Source organism: Carcharhinus amblyrhynchos, chromosome 4, assembly GCF_965287045.1.
Source record: "Carcharhinus amblyrhynchos chromosome 4, sCarAmb.v2.hapA, whole genome shotgun sequence".
NCBI classification, from domain to species: domain Eukaryota; kingdom Metazoa; phylum Chordata; class Chondrichthyes; order Carcharhiniformes; family Carcharhinidae; genus Carcharhinus; species Carcharhinus amblyrhynchos.
The window spans coordinates 17,422,001-17,446,473 of record NC_137327.1 but is presented as its reverse complement, the minus strand read 5'-3'; the positions used below and the strand labels follow the sequence as shown (position 1 = coordinate 17,446,473).

The following is a 24,473-nucleotide window of genomic DNA, read 5'->3' as shown; positions in this document are numbered from 1 at the left end:
TAGCCATCTACTTATCTATCTTTGAGAAAATGTTAGAAGCTATTACGAAAGATGTAATAGCAGGGCAGTCAGAAAAAAATCAAGGCAATCAGAGAGACAACATGGTTTTGTGAATGGCAGATCATGTTTAACCAATTTATTGGAGTTCTTTGAAGTGGTAACGTACTGTAGATAACCTGTGGATATGTAAGAGAATTTTATCATTTGTTGCTGGAAGTATTTAATACAAAAATAGGGAGGTTATGCTTCAATTAGATAGGGCATTGTTGAAGCCACAGCGAGAGTACTGTGTACAGTATTGACCCCATTATTCAACAAAGAATTAAAATGCATTGAAGGGATTTCAGACAAGGTTTACAAGACTAATATTTTAAATGGGTGGCTTTCTTATGAGGAACGTTAGACAGGCCAGGCCTGTGTTTGCTAGAGCGTAGAACAGTAAGAGGTGACATGATTGAAACACATAAGATCCTGAGGATCTTGCCAAGATAGAGAAGATGTTTTCTTTTGTGGGAGAATCTAGAACTAGGAGCCATTCTTTAACAATAAAGGGTTGCTAATTTAAAATAGAGATAAGGAAAAATGTTTTCTCCTATATGGCACAGAAGATAGTAAGTGCCAAGCTGCCAAATCCCAAAGAGAAACATGAAGCAGCTGTCAGGACAGTTTTGTGTATTATGAGGAAGTTTTCCAAAATCAAAGTAACATCTCAGACTAATTGTCATGATTTTATATAAAAGTGGAACATTTATTAAACTAAAGAAATAAAAACATTCATTTAAATCCAAGAACAGCATGACACAGTTAGTCAACAGTCCTTTTCAATGCTTTCCAAACAAATTTTGAATTAAATAACTCAAAGCTAAACTTCCCTTTAAATGGCAACAGTCCTAATAGATTTTTTAATTTATAAAATTCCAATAATTTTACCGCACATTGTCTTGCGGCTCTTAGGGTGTTCTCTGAGGGTGATGATAAACTGCTCTCCAGGTATGTTCTTGCCGACATGATCTTCCTTGAGATCTTACCAGCCATCACCACTCACGCAGTCTTCAGTGTTCTTGTTTTTCTCCTTTGATCTTACTCTCCATTGTTTCCTACACTCAAACCAGCTCTTCCTTTGTGTAATGTTTATTCTTATGTAGGTTCTCTTGGCTCCCTCGGTTCATCATCATATCAACCATTTGCTTTCACACCTTTCTTATTGCAGGCTTGTCTCTAACCACATTAAACCAGTCACACCCCCAAAAGCTTGTTTTCCAGTGTATGCAATACGAAAATAATATTCCATAAACAATAAAACTCCTTTTTCTGATATTCTTAGGATCTTGTGCCCCGTGGGGACACAAGTTCAAGATAAGGGGGAAAAGTTCAGTGTAAGTATGCACAGAAATTTTTTTACAGAGGGTCGTGGGGGCCTGAAATGCATTGCCAGTTGAGGTGGTTGAGGCTGTTATGTTGGCCACATTTAAGACTTATCTTGATAGGTGTATGAACAAATGAGGAATAGAGGGATATAAGTGGTTGGTTTAGATGGGACAATGTGATTGGCGCAGGTTTGGAGGGCCAAAGGGCCTGTTCCTGTACTGTACTGTTCTTTGTTCCTAAGATCTTTAGTCTTTGGAACTCTCTTCATCAAAAGTCAAGCAGATTCTTTGAACATTTTTAAGGTGGAGATGGATTGATTATTGTTAAGCAGGGGGGGAGGAGGGTTAAAATCTTTTGGTGGTAGGTTGGAATGTGGAGTTGAGATTACAATTAGATCAACATTGATCTTATTAAATGACGACAGAGACTTGGAAGGGCCGAGTGGCTTACTCCTACTCCTAATTTGTATCTTCATATAAAATCTGTGAGCATTCACTTTTGAAATTAACCCAAGAATAATGGCCATTTGGAACATGTTCTATCTGGCCAAGCTACCTGCAAGCATGGAATTGCATCCCAATGTGGCAGTCAGTGCTTCAGAAGAAGGAAATTCGAGACAGAAATGGTGCACATTGCCCCAGTAGATGAATTTACTGCATGTCGAAGACTAGAATTTTGATCATCTGAGGTTAGGTGCGTTGCAGGAAGGGATGATAACGTAGCTTTACAGCAAGATTTAATTTTCTCTCCATCCATCAGTGTCGAAAGCGATACTTTGTTACAAAACTATTTCAATCAGCAGCGCTATGCTGACCTATGTTCAACCAGGTGGATCTTCAAATCATAACCTGAATAGCTTTTCATTGCACTTTGGCACGGCTGTAATTGTAGCTCAGATGCAGTGGGAGGAATGATTCCCTGGTATTTAAAGTGGCAATGCAACAGTATTGCTGGGAACTCCTGCCAGAGAGGGACAGGTGTCTTAATACGGGATACTTGAATTTTGAGAGCTCAAAACTAATTTCAACTTTGGAGAAAATTTTCTTTGAACTTTCACACATACACACTTTTTTTCCTTTTGGGGAACAATGGGGGAAGTGGTGGAAGGATTCTCAAGCTGATAATCAGCTTGTTGGATTGTGTTATGAATGATACTTCCAAGGCCAATAAGTCCTTGTGTTGGACTTGAACCCAGAGCTTTTGGTCCAGAGGTGGGGATGCTACCAACTGTGCCATGGGCATACAGCAATGTTAGATCTATCATGTCTGGGGAATAGGCAGTGCCAAACATTTATTTTGAACAGTGACCTGGATTGTCCACACCTTCTCGTGGTTTGTTTCGCGTTGGCGAAAGCGGCTCGCCATTGGCTGGTAGCAGGATCCTCCAGTCCCACTGCTGTCAATGCGGCTTCCTGTTGTTCGCATCCCCCCATCACGGTTCGCCATTGGCGGGACTGGAAGATGCTGCCAGTGGGAAAGGCCGGAAAATTCCAACTGAAAAAGTCCGGCCAATGTCCCAGTAAACAGATAACCATGATATGAAATGATGGTGTCTGTCCAGTTAGTTCTCTCCCTTCAATTTAAAGGTGATTGATTTGTTGAGAAAAAGTTCAAACATTTTACAGCAAATGAATGTTCTTCTTGTCAACTTTCCATATCAAATGAAATGTTTCTCACCAAGGAAATTAATTCCTGTTTCTTCTAATTTCTCTGACACGATGAATCGGAAGGCATATAGGAAGAAGGATAAACTTAAGTGGACAACTTTAATGTAATGGGAAAAAAAAATGAAAAAATGGAAGCTTGAGGGCTGAAGGCATGAGATGTACGATGTGGGGGGGGTGGAGTGTAAGGGGGAACTTCAATTCACCTCTAGGCAGATGAAATGTAAAGTTGAATAGAATGAAGCTAAAACGGAGAGAAAAAAAATCAAGCTCAGTATTTCAAAAATAATGGGATGGACTGTGAAACTGTTTATATGTGTGATTGCAACCTTACTTTAACCCAACACACTGATGTAAATAGGCCCTAAGGTCAATAATACTCATTATGCAAGCAACCACGGAAGTTTCATTTGAACATTTTATGATTGGGGTGAAAGGTGTTCATCTCGTTTAGATCAGGAAATTGTCACCTTTTATCTGATTTATACTCAAAATACACGTCACTTCCAATTCTGAGCTCAGGCTGTGCCAATATTTGGATATGCAAAAGATTCAAAATACCACAGTCCAATTTAAATCTCCTTTTAATGTGGAAATGTGACATGGAGCACATGAAGGGAAATATTTGCTTGCTAATCCCACCTGAGGAAAAGGAATATTTTGAAATTGATAGTGATTATTCCCTGGCAGCAGCAGCAGATAGGAGTGAGTTATAGTAGGGAGTGAGTGTGTTACTACACTGGGAACCCTTATAATGGGATCTTTGGGGCTCATACCTCGAGACTGCATTACAGGTGGGGTTGCATTATTACAAGGCCCTTCCAAAAGTGCTGAGCCTATAGACAGATTAATAAAATAGTAAGATAATCAGTACAAGTAAATTAAATTGTATTTCTTCTGATACCAGAAGTTTAAACATACATCTTGATATCAGTTGGCATGGTGGCACAACGGTTAGCACTGCTGCCTCATAGTGCCAGGGACCTGGGTTCAATTCCAGCCTCAGGTCACTGTTGGTGTGGATTACCTCTGGGTGCTCCGGTTTCTTCCCACAGTCCAAAGATGTGCAGGTTAGGTTGATTGGCTGTGCTAAATTGCCCCCAGTGTCAGGAGGATTAGCAGTGTAAATATGTGGAGTTATGGGAATAGGGCCTGGGTGGGATTCTGGCCGGTGCAGATGTGATGGGCCGAACTGCCTCCTTCTGCACTGTAGGGATTCTATGATTATTAAATAGGTGGACACCTGTTGAAGAAAATTAGTCATTTTTTTAATTGTTCACATTTACTTCTCGCTTCAACCTGTGCTGGATGTAGGATGTTCTGAAATTGGGTCATACTTAAAACATAGTAATACGTAGAAGTAACATGGCTATTTATCAGCAGTTGATGCTCTGTTCCCTATCAACCATCATTCTTTTAATGACTTCATGGTTTGATGGCTCAGTCTTAGTGCCATTGTCGTCATCATCATCATCATCATCTTAAATTTGGGGACATCATTAAGGTTTGCATCTGTCACACTAGCCAATATTCAGTCATCTGTTATTGCCTTGTTGGGAGCTTCATGGGCATTGATATTCACATTGATGTCATTGGTATCTAATTCAGCTCCATGTACAGACCCGGTGTTGTTTAGATCTTGGACATTGAACCCAGAGTTGTGATCCATCTACTTCCCATTGCCTTGGGAAAGCAGTGAGTATAATCAAGGACCTCACACATCACAGACATACTCTCTTCCACCTTCTTCCATCAGGAAAAATACAAAAGTCTGAAAACACGTACCAACTGACTTAAGAGCAGCTTCTCCCCTGCTGCCATCAGACTTTTGAATGGTTCCATCACATATTAAGCTGATCTTTCTCTTCACCCTATCAGTAACTGCAACACTATTTTCTTCACCCTATCCTTTCCTTCTGCCCTATGTGCTCTATGAATTATATGTTTAGCCTGTATAGCTCGTAAGAAACAATACTTGTCACTGCATCCCAAAAATGTGACAGTAATAAATCAATCAATCAATCACTATCGTTCACAACTCTCTTCTCATTTTCATGTAGTTTTTCATCAGTGAAGCCATCAAAATCACATGTTGTTACTGCTGGTTTCTGTCTGGAAGCCAACACTCAAGGCATGTCAGCAGGAGTTTTTGGTACAGCTCATTAGCACTTCACGCCAGGCATGGCTGCATATGTAGATTCTCTCTTCCATGTTGAGTTACTTCAGGCAAGTTGTCATGTCATCCTCATTAGCCACCATTCTTTTGATCAGTTCCTTTCCATAATTCTATCTGAATGTTAATATGATGTCTTTGTCAAGGGGTTGAATTTTTGAGGCAATGTTATTGGGTAGATAGTCACATTTGATGTTCTCATCAGGTGTTACCGGGAAGGGCGGGGGCTGGTGGATTTCTGAGGGCTAGGTGTGCAAGGCAGTTTTCAAGTGGCCAAATAGCCTTCTTCAATAGTTTGTGCTGCTTGAGATGTTTTCTGACGTTTGAGAAAGGTTCTCGGTGTAACTGGTCTTCAAAGATTGATGAAGATGTCCGAGCTTTGGTATTCCATGACTATCACCGTGGTCTTGATTTTAGGTTAGATAATAGAAGCAATGTAGTTTGGTAAGTTTTCCCATGAAGAGTGGGAGCAATTTGTCTCAACCAGTGTTCTTTTGCATTACTGTCAGTCTCATATTTATCTGTTTATATCTGGAAATGTTGTCGATCTTATTTCTCATTGCCAGTGTCCTCCTTGGGAACAGGGTAGTTGTAAAGGTAACTTCTCTATCCTGCTGCTGTGGGAATCATTACGGGCGGGATGGACAATTTAATGGACCATCCAAAAGTCCTCCGACCTCGGGTGGGAATTTCAGATCGCTGGGCGGTTGCTGGTTTGTATATCTTTTGCTGTGCCCCATAAAGGCCCATTATATCTGTGACTTTAAACATGGACTGCATTCAGGATGTCATTGTAGAAAACTGCCTTTTATTTGAGAAATTGATATTTAAAGGCTGGAAAGGTGGCTGCTAAAGGCTCAGGTGACTTTTACAATTTTTGCACAGCCTCACAATCCGCTTATGTCTCCAGAAAGTTCCTAATTGAATGATCATGGGTGTGGTTACATTGCCACCTCCCATCTACCCCTACGTTGAATCAATATACAAGGGGAGCAAAGATCGCACCATTGTGGAATTCACACTTCTTGTTGTTTGTGGACTGACTCAAAACTTTTGGACTCTGACTCATTGGGTGCAACCAAACTTCCCCATTGACCATGCTTGCAAAACCCGTAATGGCTGCTAAATCTTGCGAGAGTGGCATTTACACTGACGAAATCTCAGAATGAGATCTTCCCTGCTCCTCTCCCCACTGCTGGTGATGTAATCAGACTCATGCCCAGGAAGAGCCTTAGCCTGATTTGCCTTTTAAATAACATTAAGTTAATAAGCTTGACACCCCTAATTCCACTCTCATCCTACTTGCCTCCTCAGCCAGACAAGTTTGCATTTTCCCACAATTTACTGCATCTGTCAAAATTTTGTCCACTCAATTTATCTAAATTCCTTTGCAGATTCTTCATGTTCTCTTACAACTTACTTTCCTTCCTTTCTTGGTGTCATTAGAAAATTTAGCTGCCATACCTTCAGCACCTCCATCAAAGTCATTGATGTGGATCGTAAATAGTCAAAGTCCCAGTACTGAGCCCTCTGATTCTCTACAGTTACTGATGGCCACCTGAAAAAGACCCATTGTTTCCTAATCTCTGTTTCCTGTCAGCTAACCAATCCTTTATCTGTACTAATATGAGCACTATAAAATCTTTCCTGTGTAGTAAACTTGATGTGGCACCTTATCAAAAGGCTTCTGGAAATCCATATCTATAGGTTCCCTTTTATCCAGCCTTGCTTGTTACTCCTCCAAATAATTTTACAAAATTAGTTAAACACAATTTCCCTTTCACAACACCATATTAACTCGACTTCTTCATTTGTGACTTTCTTTGTATCTAACCACTTTAATAATGGACTCTAGCAATGTCCCAATGACAAATGTTAGGCTAACTGGCCTGTAGTTTCCCATTTTCTGTCACCCTCTTTTTTGTGAATAAAAGTATTGCACTAAATTACACTGGGACCCTTCAAAAATCTAAGGTATTTTGGAAGATTATAACCAAACTTCCAATTAAGTGGAACTGATCCACTTCCGATCAGCTATGATCTTGTTGAATGGCGGGGCAGGCTCGAAGGGCTAGATGGCCTACTCCTACTCCTATTTTCTTAGGTTCTTATGTTCTTAATGTATTTACTATCTCTGTAGCCAATTCTTTTAAGACCCTGAGATACAGGTCCTGGGGACCTGTCAGTCTTTAGGTCTAATTGTTTTCTGAGCACCTTTTCCCTAGTGATAGAGTTTGCTTTCAATTCCCCTTTTCTGTTCACCTCTTGGTTTGAGTTAAGTATCTTTGTGAAGTTTTTTTAAGTCTTCTGCTGAGAAGAGCATCCTTCCTCAGATAAGGAGACCAAAATTGCTGTTTTTCCATTATCAGTTGCCCAGACTCTCTCTCTCTCTCTGGAGGGCAAACACTGGCTTTAGTTACTCTTTTCTATTTAAATATTTATAGGCCTGAATTTTTAGAATGGCAAGGGATTGGGCTCCGCTATCCGAAGAATTGGCCAGGAACACATCCTCCCCGCAGCTAAAATACGCACAAATGACTGTTGATTGGCAATAAATGGAGGAAGTCCTGCCTTGGAGAGCTATCGCACATTCTGGCCAACAACTCTCCAATCCTTGCCGCAACAGCGCTGCAGTGGGCAGAAGGGGAACTGCACAAAGCTGCCTGAGATTTAAGTCTCGGGAACTGGAGATCCAAGCAAGTGAAAGGGGTCTCAAGTTGGAGAGGGAGGGTAGAGGGGGATTGGGGGGTCATGAGGAGCAATTGGGGTTTGTGGTGATAGGCTAAGAGGGTAGGGAAGCCAGATTTGGGACTTAAAATTTGATTAATCTGCTGACTGATTACAAGTTTTGGCAATGTTTCTTTCAATTTGAAACTATCCTTAACTTGCTCATTCAACCATGAATGATAAATCGTTCTCAAAGACCTTCTTATTGGACAAACTCTGAGGATTATTAAATATCCCCATAAAGTTCTGACACCTCATCTCTAATATCCTACCTTGTAGCTTAGCTTCTCAATTCACTCCAGCCATTCAGCTTTTATCCCTTTATATTTACCTTCATTCAGATTTTAAACACTCATCTTAGACTTGCACTTTTCTCTCTCAAACTGAATGTGAAATTCTATCATGCAATCGTGTCTTTTGCTTGGAGGCTCTTTTACTCTGAGGTAATTAATTCATGTCTCTTTGCACATTACCAAGTCTAAAATAGCCTGCTCCCTTGGTTGACATGAGAACATTCTGCTCTAAGAAATTGTCCCAAATACATTCTATAAGCACATTCTTCAGGCGATCTCTGCCCATCTGATTTGTTCAATCTATATGAAGATTAAAATCACCTATGATTATTGCAGTACTGTTCTTACAAGCCTCCATTATTTCTTCCTGTATACTCAGTCCTACAGTAGGGAGACAATGGCATGGTGGTATTGTCACTGGACTAGTAATCCATAGACCCAGGGTAATGCTCTGGGAACCCGGATTCGAATCCCATCATGACTGATGGTGAAATTTGATTTCAATAAAATTCTAATGCTGACCATGAAACCATTGTCGATTGTCGTAAAAACCCATCTGTTTCACAAATGTCTTTTAGGAAAGGAAATCTGCCATCTTTACCTGACAACTGCATTCCACATTCTGCAACTCTAGGCCCACAGCTGGTTGACTCTTAAATGCCCAGTCAGCGATGCCTACATCCCATGAACAAATAAATCTGATTCCCTGCTTGCACACTCTTAAGTTTATACATTCTTGTCCTTTCCTGCCAAACTGTGGTTATCACTGCCCAGGGTGGCACAGTAATTAGCACACATAGCGTCAGGGACCCAGGTTCAATTCCCAGCTTGGGTCACTGACTGTGTGGAGTCTCCATGTTCTCCCTGTGTTTGCGCGAGTTTCCTCCGAGTGCTTTGGTTCCTCCTACAGTCCAAAAGGTGTGCTGGTTAGGTGCATTGGCCATGCTAAATTCTCCCTCAGTGTACCCGAACAGGAGCCAGAGTGTGGCGGCTAGGAGATTTTTGCAGTAAATTTATTGCAGTGTTAATGTAAGCCTATTTGTGGTACTGATAAATAAACTTTAAACCTATCACTACCCTGCTCTATTGCCTTGTTCTTTCTCTTTAATTTACATCTGCTCTTATGTGATCTGGTTTCCTACCACAGTCCAAAAATGTGCGGGTAAAGTGGATTGGCCATGCTAAATTGCCCCTTAGTGTCAGGGGAGACTAGCTAGGGTAAATGCATGAGGGTTATGGGGATAAGGCCTGGGTGGGGTTGTGGTCGGTGCAGACTCAATGGGATGAATGGCCTCCTTCTGCACTGTGGGATTCTCAGATTTTATGATTCTATGATCGCTACCCCTCACCATTTAGCTCAAATCCATATCTCCCACCCTAGTTAAATGGCTTGCTAGAACATGGACTGAACATTTTCTTCAGTTGCAGCAAGACCCAAGTTTAAATCAGAATTATTCAGAGTGTGGAGATTTTAGAACATTGTGTACTCGTAACTTTACCAGAATGAACCAATGGTCTACTAAAAAAACACAGCAATTATCTTCAGAATATCAAATTGGTGAGGGTGTTATTCTATTGAAATTATGATGCAGACAGTTAAAGTCTAGCTGCAGCTCTACTTAGTAAGAAGTTTTATGTTCCAAGCATCATGTATCGTCAGTTCAATTGTTAACAAACCAGGACGAAAAAGTGTTTGGCTTCACTTCGTAGCCTTAGCCACGATTGGTAGCATACCCAGCTCTGAGTCTCCAGGTCCTTGGTTTACGTCCCAGTAAGACAGCTTGACTACGTAAATCAAAGTTGGCTCCCCAGTGCAGTACTGAGAGAGTGCAGCACTGTGGAAGGTGCCTTCTTTCAGATGAGATATTAAACTGAGACCTTATGTAAAAGTACTCTTTCAACAAAGAGCAGGGGATTAATGCCCAATGTCCTGGCCAATATCCATCCATCAATTAACATCAACAAAAAAGGAATAGCTGGGCATTATCATGTTGGTATTTATGGGAGTTTGCTGCATACAAATTGGCTACTGTTTATTTAAAGTTTATTTTTAAGATTTATTTACTCGTGTCATAAGTAGGCTTACATTAACATTGCAATGAAGCTATTGTGAAAATCCCCTAGTTGCCACATTCCAGCACCTGTTCGGGTACACTGAGGGAGAATTTATCATGTCCAGTGCACCTAACAGCACATCTTTCAGATTGTGAGGAAAGTGGAAGACCTGGAGGAAACCCACGCAGACATGGCGAGAATGTGCAGGCTCTTACTTTACAACAGTAACTACATTTCAATTATCTGTAAAGTGATTTGAAATGTCTGGTAGATGTGGCAGAATTTTTTTTCAACTTAAGAGAATTTTAAACTGGATTCTCAGATCACATGGGATTCTTTGCAGCCATTGTCATAAGATTTCAAGGATGTTCAAGCCTAGCTGGAGTACTGTGTGCAGTTTTGGGCGCCGTACTTACGCAAGGATATTTTGGCCTTGGAGGGAGTGCAGAGGAGGTTTACTAGGCTGATGCCGGAGTTGAGGGGGTTGAGCTATGAGGAGGGGCTGAATAAACTAGGCTTGTACTCGTTAGAGTTTAGAAGAATGAGGGGAGATCTCATTGAGACATATAAGATGATGAATGGGATGGATAGGATGGAGGTGGAGAGACTCTTCCCACTCAGAAAGGACAGTAGGACTAGGGGGCACAGCCTCAAGATAAAGGGGGGGAGGTTTAGAACGGAGTTGAGGAGGAACTTCTTCACTCAAAGGGTGGTGAATCTCTGGAATTCTCTGCCCGTTGAAGTGGTGGAGGTTGCCTCGCTAAATGTTTTTAAGACGCGGGTTGATGGGTTTTTGATAAGAGAGGGGATGAAGGGTTATGGGGAGAGGGCGGGAATGTGGAACTGAGCCACGACAGATCAGCCATGATCTTATTGAATGGCGGGGCACGCTCGAAGGGCTAGATGGCCTACTCCTGCTCCTATTTCTTATGTTCTTATATCAAGGATGTTCAGGCCTTATATAAACGCAGCAAGGAACAAGTCCTTTTGTGTGCTTTTGCACAATGTGCCCTGTATGAAGAACTATAATGAATTTACCTGACCTACATCAGAACACTGGGTCAAAGTAAGATCAGACCTCGCAAATTTGACATTTATGGAAATGTGAAGTTAATATTATTTCTGAAAGCTGGTATGACCTTTTTCTGCTTTTACAAATATTTTCCATCCATACTTTCTGACCACCTTGTGAAAAATAAATTGAACTGCACCTTCTTATTTTCTCCTTTACTCTCTTGAAGGTGCAGACTTATTCTTCAGTGTGCTCCCATGCCCTTTTACAATTCAGCCAGTTCAGAAAACCTGAGACTGGATAATGAGCACTAGTAAGCTGCTCAAACATAGCGGTTAGGGCTGAGCTCGAGTCTGCCCTCACTCAACACATAGATCACACTGTACAACAAGGAGCTAACCAGGTAGCCATCAAGAGATAGGACATTCCTAAAAATTGTCCAACATTTCTTTATTTGATTTGATTCCTTACTGCCACATGTATTAGTATACAGTGAAAAGCATTGTTTCTCACATGCTACAGAAAGCATACCATACATAGTGAAGGAAAGGAGAGGGTGCAGAACGTTTGTTAGAGTCGTGGTGGGTGTAGACAAAGATCAACTTAATATAAGGTAATTCCATTCAAATGTCTGATGGCAGCAGGGAAGAAGATATTTTTGAGTTGGTTGATATGTAGCCTCAGACTCTTGTTTCTTTTTCCTGACAGAAGAAGGTGAACGAGAGTATGTCCAGGGTGCGTTGGGTCCTAGTGTAATTAATAATGCTCCATCTTCCATGTTCAAGTGGGCTAGATGATGTGCATCCCATTGTCAGAACATGTGCCTGACATCACTGTTGAAGAAGGAAATAAACTTTAAAAAAAACTTTCCCGAAGAAAGAAGATGGATCTCCAAGGCAGGAAGATGGATGTCCTTGAAGACACCAAACTGGAAGATGTACCTGAAAGAGGCCCCCCATTCTCCCTTCCCCTTCCACCCCCCCAACCCACTGCTCTGGTGTTCCAAGGATGCTGGCTGCCTCCATCCCAAGCTCCGGAGGCAACCACAAACAGCCTTCAGGCAATTCCCAACTCTTCCATGCCTATTTGTCCAGATATATTCTGAGCTGGTGTGGTTTCTCGCTGGTGTTGTGGAGAATCGAGCAAGGGGGGAGAATTCCAGTCAAACCTTCATCTGCATCCCATTAGCGGAATGCAAATTGGTTTCCTGCTGGCTTCCAGATGGGTTCCAGGTCTGCTAGGGTGGGAAGCATTGGAAAATTCCACTATAATTTCACACCGACATGAAAGCGATTTCTGGGCCTCCCTCTGAAATCTCTACTCCCTGCCTGCCATTGATAGTATCGGTGGAGACTTGGAGAATTCCTCCCAAAGCGTTGTTGACTTACCAGTTTTAAGGAACTTACACTTTTATGGAACTTATCACTTTTATGGAAATACAAAGCAGGTTTCAGTCAGCATTCTAAGGGATCATCTGTGAATGTTTGAAAATTACTTTTTATCCCCAGAAATAAATTCCCATTGTAAAACAGTCTGAGGCATCTTTCCAACAAGACCACAAGAACTTGTCTTGAAAATCTGCTTGTTTCCATATCAAAAATCTCAGTTTTTTGTTTAACTTTCATGTAACTTTAATCCTCCAGGGACCCATGGCAGATGGTGAAATTTTAATTCAATAAAAATCTGGAATTAAAAGTCTAATGATGACCATGAAATCATTTCTGTCAAGAGGGCATTGATTACTTGAATAGAAACAATGTGTAGATGCATGGGAAAAATGCAAGAGATTGGCAATGAGCCATGATGCTTGTTTGGTGAGCTGGCGCAGATGTGATGGGCCAAATGGCCTCCTCCTGTGCTGTAACAATTCTGTGATTCTGTGATTTAAATGGTAATGATTTTGTAAGATGAATCTTCCTCTGCAGCTGCCATTCTCATTGTTGCCAGCGTATCACTGAGATCTTCTCCCTTCCTCTTGGCATAGATGCCAACACACTTTTGAATAGATTTGAGTGTACTTTTGCCCTTGGAGAATTTCTGTAAACCAACTATGATTGATACTGTTTATTGAAACAGAAAACTCACTTAAAGTCCAGTGATGAGCTCCTAAATATTTGAGATTCTGTTTCAACCATTGAGGAAGTACAAAACGGAATAATCTTTTACAAACAAGTTTTTTTTGTGCTAGTTGTGTTAACTTATGACTCATTAGACAGAAGCGGGAGAAAAGCCAGTAGACCTCCAAGTGATGCTGGACTTCTGGCTTCAACAACTGTGACAAGCTTAATGGATACCTGGGCTCACAGCCATGCCTAATTATGTATGCTCGCTTTAGAGCACAGACAACCATCAGAGTACTGAAACACTTGCACACCAGAGAAAACATTATTTGCTTGATAGTTCAAGTTCTCTCATCTCTACTGTCAATTTGCAATGTTTGTTTACACAAGATTGAGTAGTTTCAAGGTTTTCTGGGTTCTGTTATTGATCCTTTAAAAGGTTTGGATGATTGACACTCTGAAGTGAAGTGACATTTTTTCAACACAGAATGGATTCATTTTTTAAAAAATCTATACTATTTTCACACACCCTACTGTTGCAATGGGGTTGATTGGTCCTGTACAGTGTATGGTGGGTCAGTGGACATGCAAGTGCCACTGAAGTACAGGCAAGAGGAGAACTTTTGAATTTACCCTTTGTAAGATCCCTCACCTAGATTAGTATTCACCGCTCCTCTGAGGGACTATACATCACCACTCTTTGAAAACCTGATCCGACTCCATGATAATTACAGAGGAGTAGGAGATGCCTGTTTCTGCAATGGAGCTGGCCAGTACTGGATACTGGGCCTTTTACAGGGACCTACCAGCATCCTTTAAAGGCATTCCAAAAATCAGGCAGCCCGGGAATAGGATTGGAAATCCTGAAATAAGGACATGGCCGCCATTTTTAATGGACTTTTGAGTCATCCCAACATGCTAAAATCCAGGCCTTCATATGAATCTGTCCCTCATTGGTAATTATTTCCTAATCAGGTGCCAATACTCCCAAGCCAGTCAGTTTTTCATATTTTTAAATTCTTACATGGGATATTGGTATCGCTAGCTGGGCCAGCATTTGATGCTCATCCCTAATTGTCTTTTGAACTGAATGGCTTGCTAGGCCATTTAAGAGGGCAGTTAGGAGTCAACAACACTGTTGTGGATTTGGAGTCACACGTTTACAAGGCCACAGCAGGGAAGGACAGTGGATTTCCTTCCCTAAAAGGGCATTAGTGAACCAGTGATGAAAATGATCATCATCAGTCTTTTTACTTCAGATTTTATTTAATTCAAACTTCGCCATCTGCCATGGTGGGATTCGAAACGAGATCTCCAGAGCATTACCTGGGTCTCAGGGTTACTAATCCAGTGATAATACCATTACGCCACTGCCTCCTCACGTAACTCTTTGGAGGAACTATAGAGGAAAGATAAATTAGATGTATGGTGCTGGTGGCTTGGGAAGCTGCAATACTGCTGGTATTTGCACCCGACCTTCAGTGCTAACAGTATATTTAATGAGATTGTTGGACACAACACTGAGGCAGGGTAGGGGCTGAATAGGAAAATATCAGGAGAGCACACACTGACAATTATGTTAACTGCTGGTAAAAGTGAAAAAAAAGTGATACAAATTGTCATTCTAACTCTCATTCCAGGAACTACTGTAATGCGAATGACAGCTTATGATGCCGATGACCCCAACACAGACAACGCAGTTCTGCGCTACAGCATCATCAAACAGACACCAGAGACACCCTCTCCAAACATGTTCTACATCGATCCAGAGAAAGGAGACATTGTCACCGTGGTGCCACCTTCAATCTTGGACCGAGAGGTGAGTGAAGGTTCTATCATGATTACTATGTTTATATGACCAATGATTCAGCACAAAGCCTATTTCCGGAGCACATTGCAAAATCAGAAAACCGTAATCATTAGTAACTCTGTCCATGTTGGACTTTTGGTTTTAAACACAAAGATCTGTAATGTCAGACAAAGTAAAGTGCAATATGAATTCAGCATCATAATTAATTTCTAGAGTAACCTTTAGTGTGATTTGTTTTGTCAAGTTTGTTTTATTTATCTTCATGTTAACCTCCTTCAGCCAAGAGGAAATTATGGTGCAGGAAGTTAACGTCTGCATGATGTTGCTCCCCACAAGTCAACAGAATGTTCATTGTTAGCTTGGACTAAGTCTCGCTGCCTAATCCTTTCCTAGTCAGATGCAGCATCGCACATTTGTAACCTTTTAAACCATTGGCCTACGTCTTGAGTGGAAGATTACCAAGTCCAAATGTCAGACGTTGCTGCAGTTTCTATAGCTTCATGTCTTTGTTTCAAATTCCACTCCCTCCAGAATTCACTGACTCAGGCTGAACATGGATATTCACATCCTTGGTATCTGAATCAACCCTCAGCAACGTTCCAAATCCCAAATCCTCTCCATACTTCGCCTCAGTAACGCTGCTTATCTTCAACCTACCTCAGCCTATCTGCTGCTGAGACCTTCACCTTCAACCTCGATTGCTCTCATATTCTTCCGACTGACCTTTCATCCCCATCCTCAGTAAATGTCACCTCATCAAGACCCCTGATACACATATCCAATGTCCCACTCACCCATCATCTTTGCCCTCACTGACCTTCGGTGGCTGTTAGCCTCCCCAAACTTCAGATATGAAATTCTCATCCTCATATTCAAAACCCTTCCATTCCCTCCGCCAGCGGCATCCTCCAGCTGTATCAATCCTGTGAACTCTCTCTTCCTCCGAGTCCTTTTTTCAGCGAATCCTTCATCGTTTTGGCAACATGGGCCTAGAACCATCTAAGCTCCGAACCCTGGATTTATTTTCTTCCTTTCAAGATCATCCTTAACATTAACCTCTTTATGCAGGTTTTAGAGAGGTTGCAAATGTATTCCTCTTTAACTTGGAGCTCATTTCTTTGATTATGCCTCTGCGAACAGCTTTGGGATTTTTTTCCCCATTTTGAGGCTTTGTACAGATGGAAGATGTTGTGATCTACTGGCCTATTTCACATTGCTCATTATTTTCTGAACACGTCGTATTAGCATTAAATACTGATATTAAAAAAGAAGCAGTCCAAATTTTGACACATTACACAAAGAACCCATTTCAATATATGCAAAAGCATTTACTTAGTGTTCTATCGCTTGCTGTAATATGTCAAAAGCACTTGATAGGTAGTTTAATTTTTACTGCTTCACCAGCAGAGCAATCATATTAAAATCCTTTCTGTATGGACTGTTAAGGATTGTTTTAAATATGCTTTCTCTTAAAGATAGTTCCTAACATTATGCAAAGACATTGTGTGCCTCAATATTTAAATAGTAGCTAATGAGTTTGCTGAAGGTAAATAATGTGGCATTTTCCAAAATATGGATAAATTCACTAAATTAATCTGAACATTGAAATAATCTATAAACAGTTACGGCATGGCTAGTTAATTTCAAGGAAAGATGCATTGATTTATTAGTCCAGCCTCTGTTGACTGGAAACATTTATTATAATATGCATTTCAAAAATCTCAAACATTTCTGGCAGATGTGTTATCTCTGGTTTATATTTCAATAGGTTGGATTATAATGACAAACTGCAAATGGGATATTAGGCATACATACTGCACTCATAATATAAACATGCTAAATTAGTGATAGTTACTACTTAATATCAGTATTTGTGTGTGAGAATAATTCTTGCATTGAATACTTCTTTCACATTGTATTCCTCAGGATGAGTGAACTGTGAAATCAATTAAGCCAATATACCAGGCAGGTAACAGGAATCATTCAGTTTATTGATGTTGGCCGAGTTCTCCATGGTTGACCATACAAACCTGTATCACTTTTTTTTACAATGAGCTGATGAAATTCATCATAGTCGGGTGCTTTATTCTACAACAATCCCTGCCTTTCTTTATGTAGTGTGGTGGTGTGTTACAAATCACTCGGGTAGTCCGAGTTGCTGTGGCAACGAGCGTTTTTACATGCATGTTGTAGCCTGGAGCTATGGATAGCAGTGGTAGAGGCTCCCGTTTTTCATCAGGAGGGTGAACCAGAATTCTCTCCAGCTCTTGCAGCCTGCCATTGTTGCAAGTTGGATGGTTTCACAGGTTGATAAACAAAGATGAAGAATCTTTGTCCCATTCAAAATGCACCTTCCTTGAACATTAAGTCCTGGGCTGTGACTTGAGATTATGCAGTATACAATGGTGACCACTCTAACTTCGGCTCATTTTTAGTATTATTTGAAAGATTGAAAGTTATCAAATTTGAACTGTTCCAAATTAGGTTTAATTCAGGATAAGCATTCCTGTGTATAGAGGGGCATGATATTATTTGATTACATTATATGTACAAGGAAATATACCTTGTATACATATCTGGAATCATAGAATATCGGGGCATAGAACAACATTCCGGCTTATTGACATATCGACTCTTTCAAAAAGAAATCCAGCCAGTCTCATTCCCTGGTTCTTTTTCCATATCATCTCAATTATTTCCCTTCATTATTTGTCCAATCCTCCTTTGAAAGCTGCTATTAAATATGTTTCCACAACACTGAGAGGCAGTGCATTCTAAACCTTAATCACTTGTTGTGTAGAAAGGTTTTGTCCCACACTGCCTTCGTTTCTTTAATCACTTCAGATCTGTTCTTTTCACAGATCAGCTCGTCCACATATATAAATACACCTAAAAGCAGTGGAATGTTTGTTTTCTAAACCATAGCTTTGTTTATTGGTAGTTTATGCAATGTCCGAGGAAGCCATGATGGAATGTCTGGACGTTGAGATGGTCCCGTCATAGAATCCATTCGGAATCAGTGACACACTATCTACAGGCGCATCGTCCAGCCTGTATTTGATTTGATTTGATTTATTATTGTCACATGTATTAACATACAGTGAGAAGCATTGTTTCTTGCGCACTACACAGACAGCTTGTACCAGTTGTGTTTCTCCTTTTGGCCTTAGCACCCCAGTTATACTTTCCCTTTCTTTTGGCAAAGTAGGCACAGTTACTGTGGGTCGATTTCTGCGGGTTAGCCCCACATCGCCAGCAAAGAGTTTGGATCTTGTTCCGCCTCTTAGCAAATGATGATGTTCTCTTCATCATTGTGCGCTGGTGTTCCTAAGTGTGGGGCTAATATAGAATAATTGCGTGCAGGAAGCACAAACTCGTGGAACCTGCCTGCTCTCGCATGCATTGAAATTAACTAACAAATATTGGTCTCTGTTAGGGACATGCAGCCCTCCTCATGTAATGTGCTTGTATAAGTTGTGGCCAAACAATTCGATACACCCAGGTGCAGGAGTGGGAAAATCTGCTTCATCTTCTCCAATTTATTGTGACTCCAGCTGAGACCTTTTGCTCCAAGATTAATCAGCCCTTGTTGGCTAGGTTTTCCCTTGCTAATGACCATATTGTGTTTGTCACTGGCTTGGAAATGACTGGAGTCTGCAGGTGAACAGAACCCTGTGGTTTTAAACTCCTCGCACTATTATTTTTTAAAATCCAGCTCAGCAGCATATAAAGAGATGGTTTTTAAAAGAACATTAGGCATACATTGCCTGTTCTTCATGTGCCTCTATTGTACTTCAAGCTTCACACTCAATTCTCAGTGTTAAAATTTATAATAAAAATATAATGAAACAAAATAATTCCCTCAAAAATACAAACTGCCAGAATCAGAAGGCCTGTAGATTTTTAAGGAGCTGCTGTTATATAAACACTGGTTGAGTTAATTCAATTGAATTGTCACCATATCAAATTGACCATCTACTATCGGAGCAGGATCAACACCACTGAGTATCGGCGAGGGAACTGGGGAGGCAATGGCTTAGTGGCAATGTCACTGGACCAGTAATCCAGAGGTTTAGACTAATCGACCTAGGCACTGGAAGCGACAATGGTAAACTTGGCCCTCTTGACCCTGCATACAGTCACTGGATCATACCTTACAGAGAATATGTCCCAGACAGCACCACACCATGCCTGGCTATGTCCTGTCCCACTGGCAGGACAGAGCAGCAGAGGTGGTGAAGGTGCAGTGGTATATAGTTAGGAGGGAGCTGCCCTTGGAGTCTTCAATATTGACCCTGGACCCCATGGAGTCTCATGGCATCAGATGAAATGTGGGCAAGGAAACCTTCTGCTGATTATCAAGTATTGTCACCAACTCCTTCATGATAAATTAGTACACCTCCACGTTGAACACCATTTGCGGAAGGAATGAGGGCGGCAAGGTGGCAGAATGTACTGTGTGTGTGGGAGACATCAATGGTCATCCTCGAGTGGCTCAATAGCAGCATTGACCTAGCTAGCCAAATCCTAAAAGGACATTGCTGCTAGGCTGGCTCAGTGATAGGTGGTGAGGGAACCAACAACAGAAAAAGCATAGTTGATATAATCTTCTTCAACCTGCTTGCATCCCAAACAGTATAAGTAACAAATAATGCAGTTAAGCTATCCCAAAGCTAACAGATCAGATCTAACCTCTGCAGTCCTGCCACGTCAAGCCATGAATGGTTGTGGAAAATTAAACCACCCGTTGGAGGGGCATATCAGTGCCACAAATAAATCTTCAGCTAGAAGTGCCGAGTGGATGATCCATCTCAGCCTCCTTTGGAGGTCCGCAGGTTCACAGATGTCAGGCTTCAGCCAATTTGATTCACTCCAGATGAGATCAAGAAATGGCTAGAAGTGTTGGATACTGCAAAGTTTATGGGCCCTGGCACCATTCCGACAATAGTCCTGACGACTTGTGCTCCAGAAATTGACATGCCCCTAACCAAACTGTTCCAGTGCAGCTACAACACTGGCATCGATCCCGCCCAGGTGTGGCCCATATGCACAAAACAGAACCAATCCAATCCAGCCAATTACCGTCCCATCAGTCTACTCTCGATCAGCAGTAAAATGATGGAAGGGGCCATTAACAGTGCAGTCAAGTGGCACTTGTTTGCCAAAACCTAGTCATGGATGCTCAATTTGGGTTTCACCCACTCAACTGCTGACTCATTTCATCCCTGGTTCCAACATGGACGGAAGAGCTGAACACTTGAGGATTTTTTTGTATTTATTTACAAGATGTAGGCGTCGCTGGCTAGGATAACACACACTTTCCATGCCTAAGTGCGAGGTGAAAAAGACTGTGCTTAATATCAAGGCTGCATTTGACCAAGGCTGACATTGCTGAGACCCAGCAAGACTGAAGTCAGTGGGAATCAGCGGAAAAACTAGTTGGAGTCATACCTAGCACAAAGGACTGTTGCAGTTTTGGAGGTCAATCATCTCATCTATGCAGGAGTCCCTCAGGATAGTGTCCTAGGCCCAACCATCTGCAGCTGTTTCATCAATGACCTTCCTGCCATCATAAAGTCGAAAGTGGGGATGTTTGCTATTGATTACACAACGTTAAACACCATTCGCAAATCCTCAAATTCTGAAGCAGCTCATGTCCAAATGCAACAAGATCTGGACAATACACATGCTTGGGGAGACAAGTGGCAAGTAACATTCGTGCCACACAAGTACACAGGCAACAACCATCTCCAACAAGAGAGAATCTAACCTGCACCCCTTAATATTCAATAACATTACTATGACTGAATTCCCCAGGGCCAACATCCTGGGGATTACCATTGACCAGAAGCTCAACTGGACTATCTATATAAATGCTGTAGCTGTAAGAGCAGACCAGGCTAGGAATCCTGCAATGAGTAATTAACCTCCTGATTCCCAAAAACCTGTCCACCACCTATAAGGTACGAGGAATGTGATGGAATATTTTTTCCCTTGCCTTGGTAAGTGCAATTCCAACAACACTCAAAAAGCTTGACACCATCCAGGACAAAGTAGCTCATTTGACTCGCAACTTTTCACAAAAATTTACTGACACCCAGTAGCAGCCATGTGTACAATCTACAAAATGCACTGCAGGAGCTCACCAAGGCTGTTTAGACAGCACTTCCAAACCCACTGCCATCTAGAAGGAAAAGGGTGGCAGATGCATGAAAACCCCACTGTTTGCAAATCCCCCTCCAATTCATTCACCATCCTGTTATAATTCATGCCAGAGACTCTGAAGTGTTTTATGAATTTGGCTACGGTGAGCATGAGATGCTTCCCTTCAGGTATGATTGAACTAACCCATTAGGAGCTTTTATCAAACAAAGTTTATTTAAGAATACAACTCACATGTATAGAAAGAAAATTAACAACAACGTTTACCAATTACAAACAAAAAAACTCATGATATTGTTTAACCCTTAATAAGTATTCAAAACATTCCAAACAAACAAACTTCCCAGTACAAAACCCTTGCCACAGGTTTAGCACAGAAAATACAAATACTCACGGGATGCGAGAACTTAGTCCTTTCGTTGAATGCTGCAGTTCTCTAGAGACAAAACACCTAAAAAGCTTGAAGTCAGTACAGCTTCCCAAAATATTGGGGTTAGACTCTTGTTACTAGCTGGTGAACCTCCAGCGGCAGAATTTTCACTCTAAGAAGGCCAAAAACCTTGCTTCCAGCTTTCCAGCAGAATTTCAAATACCAGGGAGAGAGGGAAACACTGCTTTCTACTTGAAAACAAGATCAGCTTCTAACTAAACCAACAACTAGCAGCCCCAAAGCTGAAAATGAAACCTTGCATTCACTATGAAGAATAAAATCTGTCCAAAACACATGCCCTGCCACCTAGCCTTCCCTCCAACAATGCAGGGTCATAAAACAAATCCCAGAAAGTAGCTGAGCCCAGTGTGAAAATAAACAAAAGCAATTGAAGCAGCAATAAAAGAACATTTAACAGACAACCAGTGCCAAAATGAAACCAAAAGGCCAGCTCATGAACTGCAGAGAACATGATTTAAAAAAAATGAAAAAGTACACTAATTTCACAATCCTGACTTAGAGATATATCACAGTTCCTTCATCAATGGGCCCTTCTTGACAGCACTGTGAGCGCGTACCTCCACCACATGGACGGCAGCGGTTCAAGAAGGTGGCTCACCATCACCTTCTCAATGGCAATTTGGGATGGGCAGTAAATGCTGGCCTGGTCAGTGACATCCACATCCCATGAATGTACTCCTCAGCACTTAGCAGTTCATAGACTTGCTTAAATCTACTCAACCTTAAAGGGAAGTGCTTTGATAAGGCCTTTGAAAGAGAAAAATAAAGATTTTGTTTTATTATGCAACCTATGAAGCAAGGTTAGCAGGGAGCAGATTTGTCTTAAAGGGAGTTTTGATTGTATTTTGATCTGCATCTTCTCTGATGGGTCTATATCCTCAAAACCTCATGGCTGATTGGGCCTAGTTTCCACCCTGAACTATTGGAAATAAAATTGGAATGAGTGTGATTGAAAATGCTTTGTTATTCGGTTTTAAACATCTTGGGATGCTTGACTATGCTAAAGGCTTTATACGGATGAAAGTTATTCTTGATATTGTTATGCCTAGATTTAAGAGGCAAAATAAAAGGAAATAATTTGTTTCTGATTTATTGTTTTTCCATTGATATTGCACAATTTACAGTAAAATTTTAAAAAGTGCAAGGTAATGATTGATGTAGAAAAGAGTGCGAAATCAACATTTTTTCATTAAGCAGTGCTGTTAGTTTCCACATTCTCCTGTACTGAAAGGTCAAATTGTCCAAAGGATTTACCAAAAGACAACTAAACCCTATCATGTCATTCACCAAACAAAATACAACTGCCAACCACTAATCAACAACAAAGTAGGTTCGAGCCACCGACCCTGCTTGCAATGCAATGTAGCTGACAAGGATACCGAGCCCTCAGGCTTATATCACTTGAATATGTCTGCTCCTCTTGACAGTGGCACAAATAACTGGATGCAGAAACCCGCAGAGCTGCCCAGCCTTGTAAATAGAAATCACTTTCAAAGTAAAGATGTTCAGAATAAAAGCCCAGGGAATTGCTCAATGTGTGAATGGTCGCTGGTGTTGGCATTTATATGTGCAGTTATTGCTTCCTGTACCTGCTAGTTTAGCAAATAGTATACAGCATTGTATTTAGTATTGAACTCCAACATGCGGCATTGTACCCTCTACGTAATGTATAAATTTGTTGCCATGGGATCCTGGTATTTATTCAACACATTAAAGCTATACTGCCTCATACACCATCTCATTACTAGAATTTATCACTTAATTATTGTTCCGCATCCAATTACTACATGCTTATTTACTGTGTTTCTTCACCCAAGTCCTTTTTTAGGCATAGATCATTATATTTTTACCTATTTTCTTTTTGTGTGTGGTTTAAGCTTTAAAGAATGTATTTCTTTTAATTAAACTTTGATCCTCCCTTTCTTCTGTGCTGGATTATCATTTGACCGCTGCTATTATGAAATCTAAAATATGAAATTTGTGGTTATATAATTGTGATTTTTTTATTGGAAAACTTGTGAAATGAGGTGGGCTGTTTCTTAAAGAGTAAACTTAAACTCAAGGCTGATCACTGGAGCAAAATATCATCTGGATAAGTTGAGTGAAAGCGACACAATATAAAATCAAGCACTTTACTAAGATGAAGGCCATAAGGATATGATGGTTATAAAACTGTGTCACCAGATGTCAGGGAAACTAGCTCCAGGAATTGATTTTACAATACAAAAACCAAAGATGGAAGTTAATGGAATTGCAATTTAAGAAATAGAAAATGTCCATCGTTACACTAGGCTTTGGCACACTCCATTTCTAGTTCAAGAGTGCTGTAGTAGTTTTCAAAGGAATAATCTTCTGGATAGTTCAATGTGTGACAAGTTTGCCTTTCATTTCTAGATCTGAGTTTGTTTTCAGACTGAGTAGACTGGGTCTCACAGCTATTAGTGGTATGATATTGGAGGTTCTTCTGACAACATGCCTTGACTTCAAAGGATCTAATCGTAGGGCATATCAGAAGTAGTTTTTAAGTGCCAATAGTGGAACTCAGCGTATCAGTGCCTCAGAGTTTCTTTTGATTCGATTAGATTTATTATTGTCACATGGATTGGAATACAATGAGAAATATTGTTTCTTGCACACTATGCAAAGCATACTGTTCATAGGATACATAAGGGAGAAGGAAAGGAGAGAGTGTAGAATG

General features: G+C 40.9%; 1 protein-coding gene across 1 annotated transcript in view; it reads left to right on the top strand.

Annotated features, from left to right (window-relative positions):
• The window catches only part of cdh13 (cadherin 13, H-cadherin (heart)), a 971,374-nt gene that overhangs the window by 642,591 nt on the left and 304,310 nt on the right, over positions 1 to 24,473 (top strand). Inside the window, exon 7 of the mRNA XM_080186753.1 lies at positions 14,993 to 15,171. Within this exon, the coding sequence (XP_080042879.1) occupies positions 14,993 to 15,171 (179 nt within the window). The remainder of the gene's footprint in view (positions 1 to 14,992; positions 15,172 to 24,473) is intronic.